The sequence below is a fragment of the Rhinolophus sinicus genome, linkage group LG04 (genome assembly GCF_036562045.2).
Source record: "Rhinolophus sinicus isolate RSC01 linkage group LG04, ASM3656204v1, whole genome shotgun sequence".
NCBI classification, from domain to species: Eukaryota; Metazoa; Chordata; class Mammalia; order Chiroptera; family Rhinolophidae; genus Rhinolophus; species Rhinolophus sinicus.
Window position 1 is genome coordinate 7,478,004 of NC_133754.1, and position 26,300 is coordinate 7,504,303.

General features: G+C 38.9%; 1 protein-coding gene across 3 annotated transcripts in view; it reads left to right on the forward strand.

The window, feature by feature from the left end:
• The window catches only part of EPSTI1 (epithelial stromal interaction 1), a 72,866-nt gene that overhangs the window by 35,498 nt on the left and 11,068 nt on the right, over window positions 1-26,300 (forward strand). For 2 of the 3 annotated variants that reach the window (XM_019749818.2, XM_019749815.2), the window contains exons 7-8: window positions 7,959-8,052; window positions 13,742-13,825. In XM_019749818.2, coding sequence (XP_019605377.2) covers window positions 7,959-8,052; window positions 13,742-13,825 — 178 coding nt within the window. Of the gene's footprint in view, window positions 1-7,958; window positions 8,053-13,741; window positions 13,826-14,412; window positions 14,534-26,300 lie in introns of all 3 variants that reach the window. The other variant, XR_012495438.1, reaches the window with a different exon arrangement.

A 26,300-nucleotide genomic window follows, 5' to 3' on the forward strand; every position in this document is an offset into this window, starting at 1 on the left:
ATCTGGCTTGGGTTTTTCCAGGCAAATATGATTGAAGGAGAGAGAGGAGGGGGAGAGAAATGAAGCCATTTGTAGAGGGAAGATTGTAAGAACACACTGTGGTATGTAAGCTGTACAATGAGTAAAGATAGGTGGAAGCTGATGGTGAGAAAGGGGGAAACAGTGGCTTGGAAATCCCAAACCGGCTGGAAGATTGTAGTAGTGAGGCTGTTTGTGCAAAGAAGAGGGAATGATAAAAAGTTTTGTCCCCGGGAAAGATTTGTCATTTCCTATTTTGCAGGGAGGACATTTGTTAATGACAATAAAGTATGACTCTAGGGGTATGACTGAGGCCGAATGAGGAGCTATTGGAGATAAAAAAAAGTCAGGAAATAGCCTGGGGGCTGGAAGGCGGGAGGACGCAGGGGGCATCCATATTGATGGCAGCAGTCAAGATAGGGAGGGAGGTCTTAAACAAAATAGAGGCACTTGACCAGAGGATGGGAAGATGATGGTAGCAAAGAGGGTACCAGGCAGGTATATACAGAAGTCAGGAATGCTACAGGCACAGACTTTTTTTTTTCCAAGTGAAGGGGAGACAGATAATGGTCTGGAAGTAGCTTGGGGAGCAAAGAGGATGTCTGCTTCATCCCTAGACACCGAGGAATATGTAGTGTGAGAAATAAAATAGCTCCATTTAGGGAACTCAGGGGAACGCCCTGTCTTCAAGGTGAAGTCTTGCTTTCAGGTAACGCAGAGAGCTGAAGGAGATTTGTTTTTCCTTTTTCTTTTGAAATAATTTTCAGCTTAGAGAAATTGTTGCAAAATAGAACAGACTTTTTAAGTTGATTCTTAACTTAGCTAGCCCTCATGTTAGTATCTCACATAACCATCGTACAATGATCAAAACCAGGAAATGACCATTGATAAAACACTATCAACTACAGGCTTTATTAGAAACTCACGAGTTTCTCCCCAGTGCTCCTTTTCTGTTTCAGGAGCACAGAATTATAGTGGTCATGACTCCTTAGTCTCTTCCAGTCTATCACGGTGCCTCATTTCCCCCTTATCTTCCCTGACCTTGACACATTCGGTGGGTACTGGTTAGTTACTTTGTAGAATGTCCTTCAAATTTGGGTTTGTCTGATGTTTTCTCATGATTAGACTGAGGTTTTCATTTGCAGAATACTGAGAAGTGGTGCCATGTCCTAAAGCATTATATCGGAGGGTACATGGTGTTGATATCCTCATTACTGGTGATGTTAACTTTGATTCATTGGTTAAGCTCATCTCTACTGTACAGTTGTTGTTTCCCCTTGTAATCGGTACTTTGTAATTGGGGGTGATGCTTTCTGACTATTCTCATATCCTGTGATCCTCAAACTTTTCCCCATGGATTTTAGCATCCAAAAGATTTTGCCCACAACAATTTTGATCTTGGTGTTTGCCTAATAGTGATTTTGTATTTGAGGAAGACTTTCTGAAATGAGGTGAAAGACACAGAATTGTTGGCTCGTCTCATATCAAGAGTTTGCTGCCACTGTGGAGGAATTCAGGAGGGTAGATGAGGTTTGCAGAGTGGCAAATGTACAGGGCAGTGTGGGATTGAAAGACGGAGTGATAATGGCTCATGGGTGAGGTGGCCCACTTGGAGGTGACTGAGATAAACAGAAATGTATGAGACAGGAGGGGACTAATACTCAGAGGAGGCAGGCTGTGGTTCTGAATTGCACCTTCAGATGGTTAATTTTGGGTGAGAATATGAATTTGTATAGAGCAGCTTGGCACTATCCAGCATAGTTTAAACATATATATATATATATATATATATATATATATACACACACACACACACACACACATTTATAAGTACATATACTAGAAATAGCTACATTGTAGTTATGTATCCTAGAAAATTATCCATACATGTACACAAAGATGTATGCCAGGATATTCACTGAAAACAATATAACTATCCATCAATAGGAGTGGTTAAATGTATTATTTTTATCTATATTATACAATGCTATCCAGCTGCCAAAGGAACAAGATAGCTACCGTGTTTCCCTGAAAATAAGACCTAGCTGGACCATCAGCTCTAATGCATCTTTTGGAGCAAAAATTAATATAAGACCCAGTCTTATAGTAAAATAAGTTATATTTTTGCTCCAAAAGACGCATTAGAGCTGATGGTCCAGCTAGGTCTTATTTTTGGGGAAACATGGTATATAGTAATATGGAAAAATCTCAAGGGTATTGTTAAATGAGAAAAGCAATTTCGCAGAACAAAATATTATAATATTCCACTTATGAAAAGAAAAATGTCTATTAGGGTGGGAAAGGCTATGGTTAAAAAGAAGAAGAAGAAGAAAAAGTGGACATCACATTTTAAGTAACTTAAAGAGTAAGAAGTTCATATCTTTCTGTGGGATGGTCCAAGAATAATGTTTGAGCCGGCAGGCTAGCAATCCTCTCCAGCCATTAAACAACTCAAAATGTGGCTCTTCCATCTTTAGCAAGTAACTTCCAAGCTCACTTCAGGAGCTGTCATCAGACAGAAAGAGGAAAGAGCATTAAGAATCATGTGGGAAGTTATTGACGTGTGTCACTTCAGGCTTGGCCCGTACTTTTGCTTACATTCTGATAGCCGGAACTCAGATCTATGGCCACATCTAATTGCAAGGGAGTCTGGGAAATGTAGTCTAGCTATGTCCAGCAAGTTGAGAAACACATTTTAGAGAATAGCTGGCAGTCTCTGCCTCACCTTAATTACCTCTGCCCCAATCCAAAGTAAACCACTGTTCATCATTCTAAATAAATATTTGTCAATTAATAGATGAGAGTCTGGAAGAATACATACCTGATAACTCATGGTGTTCTCCTCTGGGGAAAGGAGTAAGATTAAGAGGAATGTTAAGCAGGACTTTTCCTTTTTATTCTTCACACTTTTCTATTTTCTGACTCATAATTCTATTCATGTATTACTTTTATAATTAAAAATTAAAGCATTGAAGACCAGTTAAATGAGGGGAAAGAGTTGTTTAAAGTTCTAATTTGATTACTATCTCAAGTACAAATTTAGGTCTCCCGATGTTACTACGTCACATTCATGTTTTGTTTTATATCTCTCATTCTTGTGATCTTCTAAGTGGAACTTGTACATCTGCCTATTACATTTGCTGGGTCATTCTGTTCCTTAAATAGGCTCTGTGAGTGCTTATAGGTGTGTGACGGTCTTCTGTTCACATCCAGTTATTTGAAAGTGACTCAGGCAAAGTACTACCAGTTTAGATGACTCTGTGACACGTATGGTTAAGCAGCAAGTGGAGACTGAGGAGATGCTTGTTGCCTGCCTGAATGCGTGAGTGAATGTCAGAAGCATTACTAGCTCACCTGAGCCTAAGCACAGGTTTGTGAAGCTTTGTGAAATACAGGAAGAACTCACACGGAAGGCTCCTGAGATACACTGAGGTTTCGTTTCCAAATATGATGTAGTAAGAATTATTCTAAGTCAGAATAGTGTAGACCAGAGATGCTCATGCATATTAAATAGCCATCTGTACTACTGTAGTCATTCTTAGGATCACCAGGGGTGCTTTTAAGAAACACAGGTTCTCAGATCCAGATACACTGAAGCACAAAGTCCAAGTCTTGAGTCCAGTAATTTCTAAGAAGCAACACGGATAATTCTCACAGTGCCAGCCCCACACCAGTCTTCCTACTGGCATTTTGGAGGTTATTGTTCTACAGAATCCAAGATGGTGAATGCCAAGCCTTTCCCTAGTCCACACCACAGTTATTAGTGAGACTGAATATCTTTTCACATGGATTTTGCTCATGAGAAGCTATGAAGTGTCGTGACGAGAAGCACGGACTCTGGGGCCAGCCTGTCGGGGTCTGCTCTTGGCTGTCACATTTGTAGCTGCACAACCTTGAGCAAGTTACTTTCATAAATTGCAGATTATAGTAGTACCCTCACGAGGTTGTCATGCAGGTAACACATATCATGTGATTGCAACAGGGCTTGGCACATAATAAGCACGATGTCAGTCCTAGGCTATCATTTTTGTTATTGTTCTTTTTTATTATTACTATCAAAGGGGCTTCTTTCTCTGTGAATTACATGTTTCTCCCTTCTGCCTCCTTTTCTATGGGGTTGTCTCTTTCTAATTGATTTATTAGATCTTTATATATTTTCACACTAATCCTTTTATTTTCCCTTTGGTTATAAACATTTTTGTGGGTTTTTTGATCTTATAGTGTCTTACCATTGATTTTCATGCATAGCACAAATGTATATAGTTATAAACTATACATGAAATAATATACTTTAATGTTTGATATAAATATGAAATATGACATACCTTCCCTTTCTTGCTATTAGCTGATGTACATAAACCAGCATAACAGGTGTTTCTGAACCATCTCTTCAATACTAGAATTCAAACTTGCTTGTGCTTTTCTTTTTTCCTGAATATAAAGGATATATTGTTAAGAAATACACAAGTCTGAACAGGCAGAAACAAAATCACCTGTCATAATCAGGTGACCTTTGGGGCCACATTTGACCTGCAGAAGTTTTTGTTTGTTTGTTTTGTTTGTTTATTTTTGGCCAGCACAGTGTTAGCTCACAGTGTTTCAAAATTTTTTGAATTCTTTGCCAATCTATCCACATTGAAAGTGTTTAGCATTTTGGTTATACCTATGAAAACTAGGACACCTGGCAATGCTGGCCTGTGTCCCCATGGGGCAGTGATGGCCTGGAGCTGAGCAGCAGATGACCCCTTTGCACAGATGATCACTCTCTAGTTTGTCAAAACCCTCTCTGCTCTCTCTGGTCTCTTCAACACTGACCTGAGTGGCGACGTCATTTTATCACTGAGTCCGAGCTCCTGTTGCCCTCACGCCAGGCCCGCTTCACCTCCTACATCACCTGTTTACACCCTGCAGTCATGTGAGTTTGCAGGTTAGCTAACAGGAGGTGAGAGAAAGTAAAACTCCCAGCAAGACACAAAGTACCAGGGTCTGTAACTGGTATTTTCTTCAGTGAGGGAACCTTTCTAATGATGACTGTTTCACTTTAAAAGCTGTAGTATAACATTTTTGTTCAAATGTTCTTATGTGTCGTGTCATGGTGCAAAGTTGGCAGGTACGAGTGACCAAGTAGAGAAAGATGCTCAACACCCGTAGCTGCGGTGTGATGAGTGGTAAAGGCCTAACTCATAAGCTCCTAAGAGTCTGACTTAACTTTTTAGCTCATTCTTCCTTGAACACTAAAAACCCTGGTGTTCTTTTCTAAGAAAAGCCTTTTAGGAATTGTCCTTTACAATTCTGGGCTATTCAAATAAGCCAACAGACACACATTTCATTCTGGCCTTTCCTATATTTTTGTCTTTTCAAAAAGGTCAAGTTTTGTTTTGTTTTGTTTTTTGTTTTGTTTTTTATGAATCGCCATTAACAGATTTCAAATATGCCAACCCGCCCCTTTCCTTCCTTGACTTTCTCACAGTGCAGCTTCTCTTCCAGAACCCCTGCCTGTTCTCAAACTAGACAAGATTAATGTTATTAATTGGGATTAATATGATTGGTGGCATTGGGATACTTTTATACTCTGGGCCTAGATAGCTCCTAGACCTGACAAGAATAGGCTCTTCCCTTTTCTCACTTCCCTTCCCCCCACTAAGGTTCTGGAAAAGCTGAGAAGCCTGGATGAATCCTTGAGAATTCTTTGTGCTCTTCCTCAACAACTCTTGGCCTCTTCTTACGTACTTTTGGAATTGATCACCTAAATTGAGAACTTATTCTCTTGTGGATATTACCTTCTGTTGTATTATTTGGGTAGGCTAGTTGCTAAAAATCTGTAATAGTTTGAGTACTGTATGTATTTTTTTTTCTTGCTCATTTAAGGTCTGGGTGAACAGGTTTGAGAGGAGGCCCCCTCCACTCGGATATCCAGGCACCAAAACCAGTATAGGCTCTCCCATCTTCAATATACGACTTTCTAGTTTGTGCTGGGGGTTGTCTCTCTTCCATCAGCCAGAAGGAGAAAACTGGAGATGAACATTTATGATTAGTCAGTCCTGAAAGTAGTGGTGTCCATCACTTCCTGTCACATTCCATTAGTCAAGACTCAACCACGCGGCACTGTACTAGTGGTAGAAAAATACCAGTTAGTTTGTAACTTGGAACTTGTTTGTATAGTTCATTATGTGAGAGTAATCCACATTCTCCATAGGCTCCTCATATTCCTGTGACAGTCCTGTGGCCCTGTCATTATGATATAATCCTGTGGCACAGGTGGGGCAGTGATGATTGGAGCAGGGGCCACGCTGGTGGTTAACCACCCAACCAGCTTTGTGCTGGAATCTGCAGGTAAGAAGCAACCATCAGAATGCAATGCACAGCTGCCAGTCAGCTGGGTCTGAAGTTCATTCTGTGTTTGTCATGGCGTTTCTTTTTCACTGCTGTCTCCTATGGTTTGCACTCAGCTAAGGATATTTAGAAATCTCATCCAAACCTCTGGCAACTCGCTTCTCTTTACACTTTTGACTGATGACTTCATAAAGCCCTAGACAGTGGGGCAGCTTCCAGACTCTGTGGCTTCATTAGTCTCCTTGTCTATTCTTGGCAAGATAAGCAATCCTAGACAAATGGAAAGGCTGCTCGTCTGAGCTGCTGGAGCCTTGTGTTTCTCAGGGTTATGTATATCACTTAACTTTTCGCTCCTTCCTTTCCCAGCTCAAGCTTCTGACCTTGTTCAAATGCCATGTTCTACTTAAGTAATTATTTGAAGTGATGTTGGCATCTCGGTTTAATTTCTAATTCCTTGTTTTGATTTTCGCCCCACTGGATATCATTTATTTTTACCAGGCTATTTGTGATTCCTTTGATGCCCATGCCCTACGGCTTGATGAATTGGATCTTACTTAGCATTAGGCCTGAAATATTAGCGGGAACAGAGGGATAACAGAAGGAAGGAAGCAGATGGGGAGCATGCTGCAAGGGTCTAGTGCAATATAAAATAGGCCTCAGTGAGGTATTTGGTTGTGAATGTGTAATTAAGGGATAAAAAAACCCCACAGGTTACATGGAGAAAGGAAAAAGGAATGGAAATTAATCAATGGTAGGCAGAATGGGGCAGTCATTGCAGTAAGAGCCAGGAAGCAATTCCAGTGTTCTATGTTTGACATACGTGAGAGGAGAAATTGGGGTGCTGATTTGTATTTGTAAGGGGAAGTCAAGGAACTTCTTTTTAACTCTGTCTAGGCTAATATTTCACAATGTCAGAGCTAAAAAGAGATGTCAGAAATGCAGACTAGAACTGCAGCATTTCTTATCTTCCATGGAAGGATTAAATCAAACACAAAGGTTGTGTGTGTGTGTGTGTGTGTGTGTGTGTGTGTGTGTGTGTGTGTCTAGAGGCAGAGTGTCCATTTCTGCTTTCAGAATCCCACCGGGGTCCATGATCCATAGTGGCTAAGACAGAGTTACTGGATTAGAGTGTCTCTGTGTATCCTGAGAGTGGTCAAAGCTATGAAGGAAATGAGATGGCCAGGAGAAAGAAAGTGAAGCATCTAATGCAAAACCAGTGTGGAGGGAGATGTTGTGGGGTGCTTCACTCTACAGTGACATCTGAGTGTCAAGCTTTAAGTGTTCAGGTAGGAAATTAGGGCCCCACACTGTGGGATCTGAGAGAGCATTTATCTCCATGTCAAAGTATATGAAGTAGAAAAATGAAATCATAGGCTCACATTCCACAAACCTAGTCCTCTATTTTTCAAACTAATGTTCTTCAAGAATGCAGTCTGGCGATCGCATTTGGTTTTGATTTTCTACTGTACTCAGGCTAACCTTTTGTTCTATCTAAGACTCTTCTAGCCATCACCCAAATACAAGCCTAGGCTACTAGCCAAAGGCCCAATAAATAATGACATTTCTGCTTTCGTAAAGGCACTAACATCGATTTGTGTTCCTGCCAGCAAAACTGCCGAGTTCTTGAGCAGACTGGAGACAGAGCGGCCAAACAGAAGTACCTGTCAATTTCCTCCCCGTGACCCACACTCCTCGACTTGGGTGAGTGCAATGCATGCAGGTTGCTCGCAGGCAGTTTTTAAAGAGGTGTTTAGTGAGTGAAGATTAAGGGCACAGAGTGACCTTTACAACACAGAATATTGGATAAAGGTAGATGGCCTGACCTGAAGCTTCAGTTGTTGCCTTAGCCCTAAAACAATGTTCGTACTTGTTACCTGCATTATGGGCACCTAGACTAAACAAACATCAGCCTGAGGAAAGCCTTTGATGCCACCCAGTCATCCAACCATCTGGCCATCCCTCAAAGGTCTATGTTTACATAAGGTGTACCCAGCTCATACAGTTCTGCGCGGAAGGGCCTTAGTTAAGGGAAGGAGAAAACCACAGTTATAAAGCAAATTTGTGAGTGTAGAGCACATAGCAGTTAGAAAGTTGAAAGTTTAAAAGATGAATCAGTCAAGTAAAGAGAGTCATTCCAGCTGCCAAATTAATCAAGACACAGAAAGAAGAATTGAGGTATAATGTCCAGAGACAGCACGGTTTGTGTTAGGGAAGAAGAGTCTTGTGTGCTGCAGTCTACAAGAGTGTAATGCTGGGAGAGCTGAGGACTAGGGGCCTGGAGACGTAGGCAGGGCCATGCAGGGAGTGGCATCCTGAGTGGGCTGTCCAGGACACTACAGGATGGGCAGCATTCCTGACCCCTGGGCACTAGATGCCAGTAACATCGCCCAGATATTGAAGTGCACCCCCATGGCAGGAACTGGTGGGGCTGCTGAAATCTGTGTGGCACATGGGAGAACTGGGACCTCGTTCTGTGCAAACTGAAGGTCCTGCAAAATGTTAAACAGGGAAGGGTCAAGGTCAGATGTGTACTTAGCTGTATTACACTGGTGACCATGCAGAGGCTAGATGAAAGGAACAGTGAGGCAGAGAAGCCTCTAAGATGCTTCCCTGTTAGTCAAGGTGAGGAGCGATGAAAACGTGAAGTAGGATGGTGGGTGAAAGGATGGGAATGAGAGTGCAGGTCAGAGAAGAGCTCAGAAGGTGAAACTGGCAGGGCTTGGTTACGGACTGGCCAACTGGAGACAGCAAAGTAAGTGTCAGGAAGGATTGTAGTAAGAATCCTGGGGAAGGACTGTAATTGAAAGAAAAGATAGACATAAATTTCAAAGACTTAGTGTTGCCAGGATTTGAGTAGGTAAATGGTAAGTTGTTGGAGAAACCTGATCTTCACTTTCTCCCAGCCTCCCCCCTTCTCTTTAGTGACCACATTTTAAAATGTCATGAAGACATTATGACACTTTTTGGCAAAAGGTCATTTTGCTCTTACCTACAAACCCTTAAATGTTTTTCTTTTTTTTTTTTTTTGCTTGATGTTCCAAAGTCTAAATTTGCCAGTGTGGGCTCCTGAAGTCACATCGAATCTGTCATCTCTGTCCCCTTATTGCAGGGCTCTGGAGGACGGAGTTTAGGAGCTAAGTAGTGGAGCTAAGTCATGTGTGGGGACAGTCCTGGACTTCTGTCCAGATGCCCTGAGGCCGTGAGGGAGGGAAGGAGCACAGGAGAGTGACGGCCTCACTAGCTGGGTGCTTGGCTGCCAGAAGGGTCTTGATTTACGTTTCCGGGCTTCCTGACGCCCATGGTTTGATGCACCTGACAGAACTGTGTGAGCTTGTTCTATTGATTTTGGCTCGATTCTTCAATCTAACAAGATCCTCCTGAATTTGAATACTGTCATCTAAAGCATTAGTAACGTCTCCCAGAGCTGCGTTTTTTGCGGATTGATGGATGCCTTATTCACGCAATCATCAGGGTTATTTATAGAAAATGTGGAGCAGGATTGGACCCAGGATGGTTCCCTATGAACTGCATTCAAGATTTGCTACCATTCTGACACCAAACTATTAATAATTTGTTGGTGTTCGATATATTTAACTGACTTTTTGCCTATGTTGCCCTCTTCTCATTCAGTCTAATCCATATGCCTAGACTTCCTCTGAGAATGCTTTGCAGAACCATTTCTAATGCTTTAGGAAAATCAAAGACATACATTGCACTTTTGCAAAGTTAATGCACCTGCCATTTGCTTTGACTACAGTTAGTGTATAGGACACGACTACTGTGTGCTAGGCATCCACATGGGGCGTGTGAGCAGCAAGGTTTCGAGCTTTTGTAAGAAACAATTTTAATTTTGCTACATAATGCACTTTTCCTGAGAAAATTGTTTTTCTTGTACTTATTGAAATGTGGCTCTGCCACGGGCAGGTAGGAATTGAATAAATACTGAATAATTATGTCAATGAAAAAGGCTCCTTCCTTCCTTCCTTCCTTCCTTCCTTCCTTCCTTCCTTCCTTCCTTCCTTCCTTCCTTCCTTCCTTTTTGTTTGGTGGAGCATATTATTTAGTAGCTGCTCCAGAGAAGGTGTACTTGTATGTCCAGGTCCTTGCATGTCTGAAACTATCTTTATTCAGCCTTCATACTTAGCTCGCAATTTTCTGGTAAATATTCCAAATTAGACATAATTTTCGTTCAGAATTTTGAAGGCATTGCTCTTCTAACCTTGAGGATTGGCTCCTGAGAAATCCAAGGCCATCTGAATTTCTATTCTTATGTGAGGGCTTGTTCCTGCTTCCGCTGGAAATATTTTAATATCTTTTATTGTTTTTGGTATCCTGCAATTTCATAGTGATGTACCTTAGCGTAAGGGTCATTTTCATTCCTTTTCTGTCTGGAAACTCATCTCTCGTTCTAGATGATTTTCTTGTGTTATTTCTCTGATTTATTTCCTTTCATTTTCTCTCTATGGAATTCTTATTATTCAAGTCCTAGGCTTCCTGGATTTATCTTCTAGCTTTTTTTGTAAAAAATACTTTTCTCCTCTAATTTATCTCTGGCGCACTTCCCCCCCCCCCTTCTTCCTAGCATATTGAGTTAGAAACAAACAAAAACAAAAACCCCAGTCCTTCCCCTCCTGAGTGTCTCCGTCTCTCTTAAACTACTGCCACACTCATAATACTTCTGACACCAGCTATATGGGGGCTTTTCCCACACTAAGCAATTCTGTGACACCAGCTAGGTGACCTGCAGTTTAACTTAATCGTGACACTATCAGCCGCCTGGAGATAGTGTCAGACCCCGCAGGTGAAGGGCTCAGTTCCGTGAGACTGAGGCCACTGCAGATGGCAATCTCAAGTAGTAGGTCTCAGGTTACTCACAACTTCTGTCCAAGCTGGCGACAAATCAGAGGGTCCATGACCCCCTCCTTGGGTTTGATTAATTTGCTGCTGAGACTTACAGAAGTCAGGGTAACACTTAACTTACATTTACGAGTTTATTGAAGGCTGTGATGAACAGTCAGATGAAGAGGTACTAAGGCAAGCTGTGCGAGGGTCCCAATGGCAGGAGCTTCTGTCTCCGTGAAGTTGGAGTGCGACCACCCTCCCAGTATATGGATATGTTCACCTACTTGGAAGTCCTCTGAACCCCTGAACGTTTGGGATTTTTATAGCGGCTTCCACACAAAGGCACGACCAATTAACTCCATCTCCAGCCCCACTCCCCTCTCTGGAGGATGGGGTGGGATGGGAATGAAAATTCCAATCTTCTAATCATGGTTGGGTCTTTCTGGTGACCAGACCCATTTGGAGCCACCCAGAGTCACCTCATTAGGACAAAAGATGCTCCTCGTACTCTTATCACTTATTAAATTAATACAAAGATTTTAGGAGCTCGCTGCCAGAAACTGGGAATATTTATATATAGAGATATATAGATATAGATTGCTATATATGTATAGATAGAGAGAGCCAAAAAAATGTATACACATTCTAAGAAAGGAGAAAAGTATTAACACAAATTTTAACTCTCGATATATACTGATAGAAAAAGATGAATACAAGTCACGTGTGACGTCTGCAATTACAAGAGGTGCTCAAAGTGGTTCCCATCAGCGTCCAGACACTTCTGATTATGGTGAACTACTGCTTGAGTAACGTTGACCAAAGTGTCCACTTGTATACATTTTTTGGTACCCTCTGTATAACAATTTAATACTAATATTATATTACGATTTAATGATAAAACATGATGTGAATACAATGACATGGAAATTTCTGGGGTTTAAACTAAGAAAAATATGATGAAAAGTTTTTTCTCCCCTATTTTGACCAGGAACTTCTGTCCGCAGCTGGATAAGCACACAGTAGGATTTGCAAGTAACTTTGCCATCTTCATCGTTAAGGTGCCATGTGACTTCCCAGTTTCTCTGGCCTTTTCAGTGACACTTTATCCGTCCAACTTTTTTTTTTTTTTTCTGAGTCAAAATCTAGGACCCATGTTCTGATGAAAGAATAAGAGGTTACATTTAAAAGGAAGGTACACAAATAGAATATAGGTTCCTCACTCAACTCATCGTACCTGATTTAACTAAATATTTTATTCCTTCTTTCAACCTCTTGAATAGAAGATGTGCACCCTTGCTCCCTCCCCCCATCCCTTTTAGGTTTTATGGGGAATATATGTGATGAAGACCAGCCTTCTCTTAAAAGAAGGGGTCATTAGAGAACCACTTACCACAGTCCCATTGTGTGTAGGATATAAATAAGAGCAAGTCATAGGATGTGTATGCTTGTCTAATGGAGCAGGGTTTGGATATATGAGGGTTTTCCGAACACATCTGGAGCTTCACTATTCTGATTAGTAGTGCTATAGATGATACAATCCCTTTCTGGCAAACGCTTCTTATTATTGGATAGTGACAGAAACGGAGGGATGAATTAAGAGAGCTTGAGAACAATTATAGTAAGAGAAAAGGGTGGGGGGGCAGCCCACATCAGCTTTATGCATTATTAGTCCGAAGAACGAGGCCTGAGATAGGCAGCTGCTGCTGGTTGTGTTATGAGAAAAATGGAATTTCCTCACATTAGCTTAACAGGCTGGCCTCTCTGCCTTGCAGAGACCGGGCTACAAATCAATGTGTGAGAGGGAAAGTGCATGACAAATGAACAGACAGAATACTTGAAATCTCCTAAATTCCAGAATATATGGTCACTCCGCTAGCGTGTGGGACCCTGATGTGGCGGCTCAGTTGGACTAAAGACGTGCCCCTGTGTGCGCCAGCTCTGCTAAGACCCCCCTGAGGTCCTAATTCCACCAGAAATGACGATTCCTATGCCTCTACACAGGCCTTGTTTTCCCACTCAGAAATAGAAATAAGCAATAGGGACAGGTTAAGGATGCAACGATGTGAAAGAAATGCATCTCTAAGGTCATGTGGTATCAGTCCCCTGTGGACAGGCTGTTTAATAGGAAACCATTAGTGAGCAGTAGACACGTCAGTGCTTCTAAAGTCAGCATCACCATTGCTTGTCTCTGATAGACTGACCAGCTCGTTGGAGTCTTGAAAAATATATAATGTTCCTCTATTTGAAATCCTTCTCACTAGAAAGAGTACACAATGGGGACTGTCTCTGAGGCGATATTTTTAAAGCTAAGTTAAATAAATATTTACATTATCCTTTAAAATGCACTTATATTAGCCTTCTTTTATATATATCCCAAGGGACATCTTCCGGCACATGCATAAATCACTCAGTACGCAAGTGTGTATGGAGAGCTTGCTGTATGCTCAGCATAGAGGTTGGTTTATTAAAACCAGACCCATGGTTGGAAGACCAGTAGTACATTGTGGTGATGCTTTTTCCTGTGATTTTTCCCCCTATGCATTTACAGGCCAGAAGCCAGGCTTATAAGGATTCTCTAAAGGAAGAGGAAAATCGAAAATTGCAAAAGATGAAGGAAGAACAACATCAGAAGGTATTCACAAGACCGTCTCTATTAGTCATTGCTAATTATTTACTTGTAGTACTAGATAATTTTGAAGGCTTTCTAAACAAATATTTACATACATGAAAATCCTGAAAAAACAACACAAGCATTAAAAATAAAAGGTGAGCTGTGGGTATGTTTTAAGAGTATGGTGATGGTGATGGCTAATTTGGGTCAAAACCTTCACGGTACTTTGCCTTAGAGGGGCTGCATTATGTCTGCTCTCATGGGTGCCAGAAGTTCACGGAGACGTTAGCACACTTGTGAACTTCTCATCTACAAAACACGACTGATATCAGTGCCATTTTTTAAACCAAAGATGTATAATATTACAAATAGTGTCCAGAGAATACGATAATGCATAACAAAGTGGGTGTACACATTCATGAAACAACTGGCTTAGTCACCTAAAAATACACATATAGTAAAATGTAAAGATATTCTACACATGTATTCAAATATATGAGTCATTCCCAAAGTTTTGAGTGATAGAAATCAGTGCAATGAATGCAGAGCCTCCTAAGGAAAGTGCTTAAAGGGGTAGTTCTCACTAGAATATAAAATTTCTGTCATAGGAACTGAAAACAGTCGGTGTTTTGGCTTGATGGACACACCTGCCTTTCATGCATAGGCTCAGGTAGGGCCTCAAGTGCCTGAGAATAAGAATCATGAGGAATACCAGCAGTTAGCTCTAAGGTATCACTTCATCCCAAATCCTTTAAAAAAGCAAAATAAATTATTCAACTACTTGAAGACCATTATCGCCCCCATAATTCGTATTTCCCAACTTTTCTTCTTGCCATATTGGTTGTTGATATATCCTGTCACTTCCTCTAACATATCTCTCAAATCTTATTTCTTAAGCAATTAACTTGAATTCTAGCTCCCATGTTGATTTCCTTGATTGGGCTCAATTTGTTTTTACCCTTACAGCTTTGCTGTCCAAGGTAATTCATTATAGCAATTGTGTGTGAACATTACATTATGAAATGGAGTATATGTATTAATGGCTTTTGCTATAATTTGACCCTTTTGAGTGCTACCCACCTTCCAACAGTGGTCAATCTCATACTTGTTCAAAGCTTCACCCAGCATATAGTATAAATGAGTGTCACTAAACTGTTTTGCCCATAGTAGGTAGTCAATAAATTGTGGAAACAATAATGTCAATTGTAAATTTAGTTATTAAGCTACTGCATAAGCCATGAAGAAACCATGAAACATTTCTATCCCTTGGTGTTTTTATTTTTTTTAAAAAAGCAAATATCTTTTTATTTTGACAAAGGCTTTCATATTGAAACCCACAATGAAATAAGCGATGTTACAGTAATATTCTAGTAATTAGCAAGTAGAAGCTAAATCTGGTATATACTTTTATTTTCAGTAATGTCTGTCAAATAACATGGAAGTGTTGATTTGTTTCTGTGATTTTTTTAAAAGATTTTTATTAAAATATAGCCAACATACAATATTATAGCATTTCAAGTGTACATCATAGTTATTCAACATTTATATACCTAAAGAAGTGATCACCATGATATTATCTTGATAAAAATAGCATATTGTCACGATAAGAAATCTGGCAAGTAAAGAAAATATTTAAAAAAGAGAAAAATGTCACTCCTAATTCCACTGAAGCAGACTTTTTATTTTGTTTGTCAGAAATGTAACATTTTATTAGTCTCAAAAACAAGATCCTCTTTATTGTTTCATTGTCTTAAAAATCACTATTGTATCATATTTCTTTGGTTCTACTTCTTCCTTTTTTCTTTTTTTTTTATTAGTTTCAGGTGTACAAAACAACATAATGGTTAGACAGTTAACACCCCTGACAAAGTGGTAAGCTCAACAGTCTGGTACCCATCTGACACCGTCTATAACTGTTACAATATGTGTTTGTGACTTTTTCACTTAATACCGAGTCCTGAGGTACGTAGACACTGAGGAGAAAGTTGTGAAGTTAGTATCGATAGGATTGCTTTTAAAGTAACTTCTAGTGAATTTTAAATAGCGTTTTGTAAAGTTTGATGTGTATATTTGGAACGTAAAAACCATTAAAAGTAGGACATTTCACAAAGCAGATGCTCAACAGATGAGAAAATCAGATCTGAGATTTAATTTTCAGGTTGAGCAGTTGTTTTAAACAGTGAAAATTAAGCTTTTTTATTTCTTAATCTTGTTTTTCTTCTGGAGTTAGACAAATATTGATACATACATATTTTCTGGTGATTGATTAAACATATTTTTTATTTTACTTACTTAAATTATTTCCCTTTACTTACTATAGCTTTAAGGAAAATGAATAATGTTAGTGTATAGAGAATTCCATCATTAAGGATTTCAATGGGATACATAAAGGTTTTTATTAGGTTTTTGTTCAGTCTGTTAGAAAATGTCCACTGAAGGCATTCCCTGATTGGTAGAATCTGTCATTCCTTATCATGTCAATGGTTTAGCATAAGAAAACAAGAAGAATCATGCCTATGACAAGAAGATACAGAAAACAACACATATCTGTCATTGTGTCTATTCATGCAGATATTTATTGAATACCTGCTATGGAGTAACTTACAAATAGATCACCTAGGTTAAGTTGAGGTGGCAGCACATTTATTTTGCTCTCTCTGTCTCTGACATTCACGTTCTTCCATTACTGTGGTCTCTGGGGGCAGTAGGTTCTTCCTTAAGTTTACATTTGATGCAGTTCTCTCTTCTAGAAATTTATTTATAATTCTCTTCCCGCCATACCTCTAATATATTCTTGCTGCTGCTTGTATTTTGTCAACATGTATATTCTCTCTTGCCATTCGAAAATAAGCACACCAACTAACCCCTTCCTTGATTCTTCTGTCCTCAGAGATATCAACTTTTCTGCTTCCACCAAATTAATAAAGACAAAAGTAATCTTACTGTAACCATATCTTTATTACCCACTTCCTCCTTAATTCCTTATATTGTGGTTTATATTCACAAATGCTCTTACTGAAACTGCTCTCTAAAGGTAAAATCCCCCTGAACATTCAACTCAGTGATCTTTTTGGAATCCCTATTTCCCTGTACTTCTGTAATACTATTTAACACCACTTTAAAGTTTTCCTTTTCTGGATTGTTCTAGCTAAATTATCTCAGAATAATATATTTCAGTATTCATTTATTCACTTATTCTATTAACATTCATTCTATCGACAAATATATTGAGCTCCTATTATATGCCAAGCCTTCTGTGAGAACCTTGGGCTTCAGTTAAGAACAGAATAGATAAGGTTCCTGCCCTCTTGAAGTTTATTTTGATGGAGGAGATACTATTTAAAGGAAATGAAGAAATAAAATATTGCACATTTTATTTTATAGCAATTAATCACTTTGTAGGAATGCTGCAAAAGTAATAAATTGTGTGTTGTGATAACTTTAGACTGGTGTATAAAATATTGTTGATTGCCTACCTCTCTCCTAAAACCCTAAGTTTTTCTTCAGGTTTCCATCCTACTTAGCATGGCCTGTGTTTCAGAGAAGGCTGACATCACCCTGGTCCCAGGGATTTAATCCGAAATGGTCTAACTGTTCATGGGAATTCCTTTGTCCTTGACTGTGATTGGTTCAGCCATGGATATGGGAAGTAGTTCCAACCAATGAGACTTGTGGGAATCAGTACAGATTTTTATCAATATGAAATATACTGCTCTTCCCATTTAAAGATTTTTCAGCTTGATTCATTTTTTGTGTGATTCTAATATTTCCTCTGCTTGCTATTTTGTTAGAATTTATATGGCAATTACTTTTTCCATCGCTTAATTTTAACCTCTCTGCGTCACTTGGCTTAAATTAGATTTCTAATGACAAAAATGACTGATTTTTCGTTTATCCCATTTCACAATCCCTTTTAATAGGTAAATTTTATATAGTCTCATTTATTGTGATTACCAGTGTATTTGCACATATTCTTGCTACATAGTTTACTCTAATTATGTTTTCTGCTCTTTATTTTCTTGACTCCTTGAATTTTTTCTGTTCCATTTAATTTATTTTGCTCTTCTCTCTCTTCTCTCCTCCCTTCGAAAATGTTTTTATCCTATATGACCTTTGCTTGACCCATTGGATCTCAAAATATATGTCTCACTCAAGATGGGAAGAAAGTTAAGGGAAATTTCTATTTTCCTTTTACAGTTTTTCCTCTATACTGTCTCTGCTCTCCATTTCTGGGATAGCTATCAAATAGATTTTCAAAATTCTAGTATCTGTTTTCTGTATCTCTTCATTGTTTTTTCTTGTACTTCTTGTCTCTTTGGCCTTTTTTATTGCACTCTGGGAGAAACCTGTAGGTAGATCATCCTGCTTACTAAATGGTTTCATAAGTTTTCATTCTGCTTATTAGGCACATTTATTGAATTTGTTTATTTCCCAAGATTGCTGATTTACTTTTTCATAGCAATGTTCTGCTTCATAAGTGCAGTATTCTTACTTATTTCTTCATTGATGGCAATTATACAAACGTTATCATTTTCTGTGTACTATTTTTAACAGTACTTTTTCCTTTCCATTGTAAATTTTATCTCCGGTGGTTTTCTCTCAAGTGCTTGGTGGTTCCTGGTTATCTTGTCACATTTCTTTGATGTGCTGCTAAGTAAACTAAGCAAGAGCTTATCTTCTGGGTGTGGTAGAAAAACCTCCTGTTCTCCTACAGTCAGTAGGTACCCAGATGTCGTCCTGTTTCTTTGAGCCCAGACACCCCTCCACAATTCTGTTTACCCTGTACTGCAAGTGTGGAGAAGCAAGAGCCCGATGCTTTTAGTGCGCTTCTCCAGCTGATTATCTTAATGACAACATCAGTATTCCCTCTTAGGCAGAGCTCCTTCGGAAGCACTGCTAACTCAGCTCCAGTTTATCCCACACATTTGTTTCTTTGTATAATTTATCCTGTCTCCTTTCTACCTGTCAGGAATTTTTAAAAAACATTCTGATTGGCTGATTGCACTTACTGATTTCACATGCTTATTGATTTTATATAGTCGTTTGGAAAGTAAAAACAAACCAAAAAACAAATACTGAAATTATTGGGTGACAGAGGAAATTATTACAGAATACTGATGGTGGCAAGAGCACTTCATGGAGTATGCCTGCAAAGCTGGACTCTGAGACCTTGTGCTCTGTGAGATCATAACTGTAAATCCAATGAGTAGTAACAAAAGAAAGGAATTAAGTATCCAATCCCGGAATTGAGAGGCACTAGAAGCATAGATTTAGAAAAGATTATTTATATTACTATAGATAATACTGTGCTAATAAATTGAATATGTGGATTAAGTGAATGATTTTATAGAAAAATGTAAAACTCCAAAATAACTCAAAGAATTAAAATACATAAAAATGAATGAAAATGCAAGTGATTTCTAAAGTTTTCTGAGAATTATTTCCCCCTAACAAGCTAAATTTGGATTAGTGTACAGGTAAGTTCATTGGAATTTATGAGAAACAGATTTGTTTCCCATGCTTTAAAAATTGTTTAATAGGAAAAAGATGAAATAATTTGGAATTAATATTAACTGTCATCCCCTTGGTATCACAGCCTAGTAAAGGTAACACACACACACACACAAACTTACAGAGATTAACATCTGAAAGGCAATTCTAGTTATGGAGTTTTTCTCTTAAATAATTTTCTCTTAAATAATCACGGCAAAAGTTTATTCTAGGAACGCAAAGATTACTAGCTATATATTATGACTTTTTATATTGTATAACTGCAATAGGATAGGTCATGAGAGAAAAAGCATTTGACCACCTCTTTAGTAGTAAACAAACAAACAAACAAACAAACAAAGTACTGATAAATTTTAACCTCTACTGTCAATTAAAAAAAAAAACTATACTGAACTAGAAATAAAATTTTTTCTTAGCATACGTTTCGTCTTCCAAACCAATAATCAACATCATACTCAGTAGTGAACTACTGGAACACCAATATGAGGATATCTGCAACCCCTACCACCAACCAGTATTGTTCTGGAAACTCTAACCTAGTGCCTCTCAAACTTATTTGATGAAAAACTTTTCAGTTAAAAACAAACAAACAAAAACGTCTTAATATAACATGGAACAAATGTTTGGGAATTGTTTTACCCAATGTGATAAGACAAAAATTAAAAAGGAGCTTTTCTTTTCTTTTCTTTTTTTTATTTTTTAAGATTTTATTGGGGAAGGGGAACAGGACTTTATTGGGGAACTGTGTGTACTTCCAGGCCTTTTTTCCAAGTCAACTTGTCCTTTCAGTCTTAGTTGTGGAGGGTGCAGCTCAGCTCCAGGTCCAGTTGCTATATTTTCTAGTTGCAGGGGGCGCAGCCCACCATCCATTACAGGAGTCGAACCAGCAACCTTGTGGTTGAGAGCGCACTGCCCATGTGGGAATCGAACTAGCAGCCTTTGGAGTTAGGAGCATGGAGCTCTAACCGCCTGAGCCACCAGGCCAGCCCAAAAAGGAGTTTTTCTAATGATTAGGAATAAGTAAAGTTATTTATGGATGAGAGCAATTTGCCTGTACAACCCAAGAGAATCAACTGAAAAATGATAACAACAAATGGAGTTAAATGAAAGTTGGTTATAAAACATATATACAAGAATCAACAATTTTCTCACATAGCAATAATTAATTAAAATGTATAGAACAAAAAGTTCTCATCAACAAGCAACTATGTAAAATATTGCTCAATTCCTTAAAAAACACACACACACACAAAAAACCCCTAAACTTTCCTGTGATCAATTTGTCAAATTGATAAATGTCAATTTGAATAAAGTAGAATGGATGATGCACCTAAAATTCAATATTGTAATAACTACATTTCTATCCAAATTAATTTGTGGGTTTAATGCAATTCCAATAAAAAATTGCAATGTAGTTTGAGGTAGTTGGAAAAACTCTACATTTCAAGTGGGAGAATAATCATGAGATTAAAGAAGGGGCTTTAGACAAATATGGATAATAATTTGTGTGTTTGCTGGAGCGAGGAGAACTTACACTATTAGTTATTAAAAATACTTCAAACTCTCTCTTCTGGTGAGAGGCGACTGAAATGCTTTGGCATTATCAAATTCTAAAGAGCTTCCTAAAAGTGAAAGTATTAGATCTCAAAGGTGTACATTTATTCTAAGGAAATAATCAAGGCTGCACACAAGATGTAAGTACAAGGTTGTTTATTTTTAAAATGATATTCATGGAAAGTTTGAAGGCATTTGGTCAGCAATAGAGGATTTGAAGATTTTAAAGTTTAGACGATCGTGCAGGAATCACTGACATATTTTAATGGTGTGGAATCGTCTCACCTATATGAAAATGAAAAAACTAAAGATGATAAAACAGTCTGGGTGAGTTTTGAAACCTACCGATTCTTATTGTACTTTGTGCAAATTACTTTCTCTCGCTAAGCCTCCCTCGTCTGTTACGTATGACAGTGATGTTATTTACCCCGTGACATTGTTTCTAGGATTACGTGGGAGGAAGCGTGTGGAGGGTTTATGCTAATGCCTGGGACACAGTAGGCTTGTACATGTGACCTGAAGTGGTGATAAGTTATTAGGTTGGTGCAAAAGTAGTTGCGGTTTTTGCAATTATTTTGAACCTCTTAAACAGCAATTACTTTTGCACCCACCTAATACAATCTATGTGTATATCCCAAGAAATTAGGAAATATACTGACATGTTAAAGGAGCTTATCTTTGGGTGGAGAATTTTTATGTGATCATTATGTTGTCTTTATAGTTTCTGTACTTTATATATACATTATCCACAATGAATAACTTCTGTGAGAAAAAAATGTTTTTTAAAAGAATGAAGTTGAGAGGAAGTATTCCTGGGTGGTATATATAGAGATGTGTGATTCAATGATTATTGTAACTAGAAGTCCGTTTCCCTGTATATTAAAATGATAGAACTAACAATAGTAAGAGGAAAATACACATTATTAGTGCTATTGTTTTACTCCCCTACTTTACCCATTACTATTTACTTCCTTTGACTTAGTTGGTCTTCTCAGTTTGGGGGTCTTTGTCCTTTTGGGCAAAGCCATTACTGTGGGGAACCACGGAACCCGGACTTCTCTAAACTGTCCCCCCCCAAAAAAAACTCTCCTGTATTAACAAACATTCACAGGAGGGGTTCTTGAGCTGCTGCAGCATTGCCCTCCTGCTCTCACTGTCCTTTTGCCCTTGTTCGGAGGACAGGAAGGACATCCTGCCTTTCCCAGGCGGATAGTGCTTTAACGCTTACGGAAAGCCATCAAGCTGAACCTTGTCGGGACATGTGTCACTGGGGTTCAGACATGATTTTAAAATGGCCCTATGCGAGTCTTCAGTAATTCCACCACAGCCTCGCTTTGGGGCCTGCTTTTCACTCCAGCCTCATCCTGTGTCTCAAGCGTCCAGCCGTGGCACTCCTGTCTGCGGTGTAGTTGACCTTTTGGTTAATAGGAACACAGAGGAGACTTCTACACCCGCTGACAGGGAATGGTGACCCCTTTACTTGTGGCTGCTAGCTGGGGCCCCCAGCACTGGCTCGTTGTACTCACCTGCAGCTCTCCAGCAGAGTGGGCGAGAGCAGCGTGGGGGCGCGGCAGGTGAGTACAAAGAGCCAGTGCTGGGGGCCCCAGCTAGCACCCAGAAGAGCGTGGGGCACACTCAGGCCATGGCACCATTTGCAGGGTTGTCCTCGTTTATCATCATTGTCACTTGGCCAAAGTTTACCGGAACTCCTGCTCTTGGTGTCTCTAAGGTGATGGTCTGCTCATCATTTCACTTAAGTACCTTCTTTGAATGGAGCTCTGTCTCAAGGTAGGGAGTTGTGTAGAGCAGTAAGAAAACGTGCTGCCTTCTGGGAGCCTTCATGGACCCACTTAAAATTACAAACAACACCCAGAAACATTTGCTCCCTGTTTCTCTTGTTTGCGTCCCTTCCTTTGTAGTCCCGTGTCATGCACGGTGCTTCAGATCGTGTTCAGCAATGCATTTCTTTCTGCTTTGCATCACGGCTGTTTCTTGGTCCATCTCCCTCGTTAAAGTGTGATGTCCTTCAGGGTGGAGCTGCGTCTATTTGCATCTGTACCTGTAGCATGAATCCTGGTGCTCATGATTGGTGCGCAGCAAGCATATGTTGAGTGGGAAAGCACCAATGCCGTGCACCATGTCGCTCCTGCTTGGAGCATTTTGATTTCCTTATTTCCAAAGTGCAGTCTGTGGGACAGAGACCACTTACTTTATATCTGTCCAAGGAGGTAGTGCACTTGTGTGTGAGAACCAGTGAATGAACCGGTATATGCTTGTAAGACTAGTGGATGCAGCACCCGCAGTGGCTGCCAGCTCAGCAGAACACATTAATTAGTTGTTGAAATTTTCCTTTGTGGATAATTTCAAAGGAAATTTCCAAAGGAAAGCCAGCCTATCCCTTGTTAATCCGCTTTGCTAGTTATGGAATAATGACCCTGAGAGCGGTGATGCCAGAGTGTCCCCTCCCGCCATCTGGAGCAGGGTCCTTGCATGGCGAGGCTTCACCAGCTGCCCGTCCCTGTTTTTCTCCCGCTCTGGGGTTTCTCCTTTCCCCGTCGTCGCCTCTGGAACAGGGTGCTGCGTGTTTCTCTGTCCCTGTCCTCTTTGAGTCCTCCTGGATAGATAGTTCTTGGCATCATAATGTAGTGTTTTGCTGTTTTACATTTTTAAGTATTAAAAATTATACTCATTGGGATTTTTAAACAAAGAAAGTATAAGGAAACAGAAATAGAGGACATAATATACTTTACATGGCTCAAAAGTTAAAAACCTAAAGCGATATATGATGTTTGAACTTCCTGCCCTGCCCAGCCACCCTCTGTGTGCCTCTTCGCAGTGATAATTACAGTTAATGTGTTAGTGTGTGTTTTTCCATAAAGTGTTTTAAATATGATGTACAACAGCATATACCAAATGGAAATGGATACAAGTGTATCTTTTCTATTTACATGGAGAAGTCCCAGAAAACTGCTCTGAACCTATCTCTTGTCATTTAATGTATCTTAACGGATGTCTCCACTGCCACTTCCCTCTCTCCCCCATCTGCTTTATTCTTTGTAACTATTGCATAGTATTCCATTGTGTAGATAATCTAACTTGTTGTGTCACTTCCTAATTAATGGGCGTTATCACTTTTCTCTTGAACTTTTACTGTTTCAGTAACACAACTGTGACTATACAGACCTCTTTGAACACTTCTGCAAAGGATGTACACATTTTACATGTTGATCTTATTGCTAAATTGTCCTGCAAAAACTAAATTACTTTTCCCTAACTTAGACACTCCCCCAAAGTGCTTGACTGTACCTGAATCTCTGTCAGACTTTTCTACTTTTTGTCAGTATGATAGGAGAAAATTTTTATCTCGTTTCAATTTCTGTTTCCTTGATTATGTGTGAAGATGGTGACCATTTTGAATTTATAAGCAATATGTAGTTTTTCTGTGAACTGCTTCTTCCTAGTCTTTGGCCCTTTTTCTGTCTGGTGGTGGCTTTTCCTTAACTGGTTTGTATGAGGTTGTTGGCTACCTCCTCAGGCCTTCTTTCAGCCTCTGTCTAATAGTAGCTGAACCAATAGCCTCACTCAGCATGTTTAATCCTCTACATAGGATTACCATCAGATAATTTTTCTCACTAGTTTATGGTTGCCTTTATTCTAGAATATAAACTCTTGAGGAGCAAGGATATCATGTCTTCTTCATTATTATATCTCCAGCATGTAGATCCAAGCCAGACTCATAAGCCCTAAGTTATTGTTGAATGAATGAATGAAAGAATAATTGAATCAGCCTATGTGTACCATAAAAATTTAAATTTTTTTCGAGTTTGTTTATGGTATTTTTTTCCCCAGTGGAAGCTTTGCATTTTCTTTCAGTGAAATGTATTAATCTTTTTCCTTTATGTTTTCTAGATCTTTCTCACTCCAAGTTTATAAATAAGTCTACCCAAGCCTCCTTTGAAAATGTCTATGGTTGCATCTTCTAGATTCAAATCTTAGACCTCCATAACATTTATTTTAATATAAAAAATAAATTGTTAGCTAATCTATCAGCATTCATTGAACTCTCCTTTGTGGGTTTAGCACAACAACTTTATGGTAAACTATATTTCCATGGATTAGGTCTTTTCCTGGAGTCAAAGTGTTTTAATTACTGTAGTTTTATAATATATTTTAATAGTTGTTGAAGGTAGTTCTCCCTCATTTTCTTTCTTTCTTTTTTTTTTAAGGTTTTTTGTTTGTTTGTTTGTTTGTTTGTTTTTTAATGACTATGATCTCACATTTATTTTTTCCAGATAAATTTCAGGATCATTTTTGCTGAGGCTGAAAAAATTATCTTAAAAATTATTTTAAAGAAATATGTCGAACTATGTATATACTATATACATATTATATGTATTTTACAGCTTTTAAAAAAATCATTATCTCATGTCTAGAACTGATAACAATTCAATTTGTTCAACTTGATGTTATTAAACTTACGATGGGCTGGATGCCAGAAGTTGCTCCTTAGAGAAATGAGTTGATGCATGTGAAAAGAATTAGCATCCTTTGACCAGAGGGATTTATGTTCTGCTAGAACTTTTGAGGGTAAATGGGTCCTCTAATTCTAGACATGGCTGTTATAATTGACTATGACAAATTATTGAAAAATTATCCTCAATCTTAATCACCTATTTTGGATGTGTCTTACAGAAGATTAGATACAAGAAAATCAAAACCCTAGTCTTTATTGTGCTACTAATGAGCTGTTTAGTTCTTGACAATTTAATTAAACTGAGTTTCTGACCCTGTGTTTCATCACCTGTAAAAGCATAATAATGCTCATTCATTCATTCCTTCCTTCATCAAATGGTACTTTATTTACCTGCCTACTTTTGAGAATTGTGAGGATTCAGTAACAGAATTGTAGTAAAATTCCTGTTTGAAAATATTAAGGTCTTATCGTTAAACATTGCGCCTTCAAAGCATTTCATTTGCTTATCTCAGTGCCTCTCTCCCCAAATCCCACTGAAAACACAGTAAAGGAAAATTCTATTTCAAAAAGCCACTAAGAACAAAAGAACAGGCCAGGAGACTGCAACAAAGAAAAAGATACAGCAACATTTGGAAGCTATAAAGTAGAGAAGGAGAAGCCAGAAATCGTTTGCAAATAGTCCCGAAGAAAGAGTCAAGAATCGGAGGCAGCGGATCCCTCTGAAGCCTAGGGTTGAAAGGAGGAGGGTGAATTAGAAGTCTAAAAAAGATGCTGTGAGACCCCCGGCACCACACTGAGAGCCGGAAAAAAAAGAAAAAAGTTTTAAGGATAAGGGAGGAGGTGGAGGTGTACTAGGAGGGCAGCTGGAATTAGGTGGAGATGGTAATGGAAACATAAATCGTCTTCCATGCTAGGAAGTCAAAAGAGAATGCATTTTTTAAAATATTAAGAATTGAA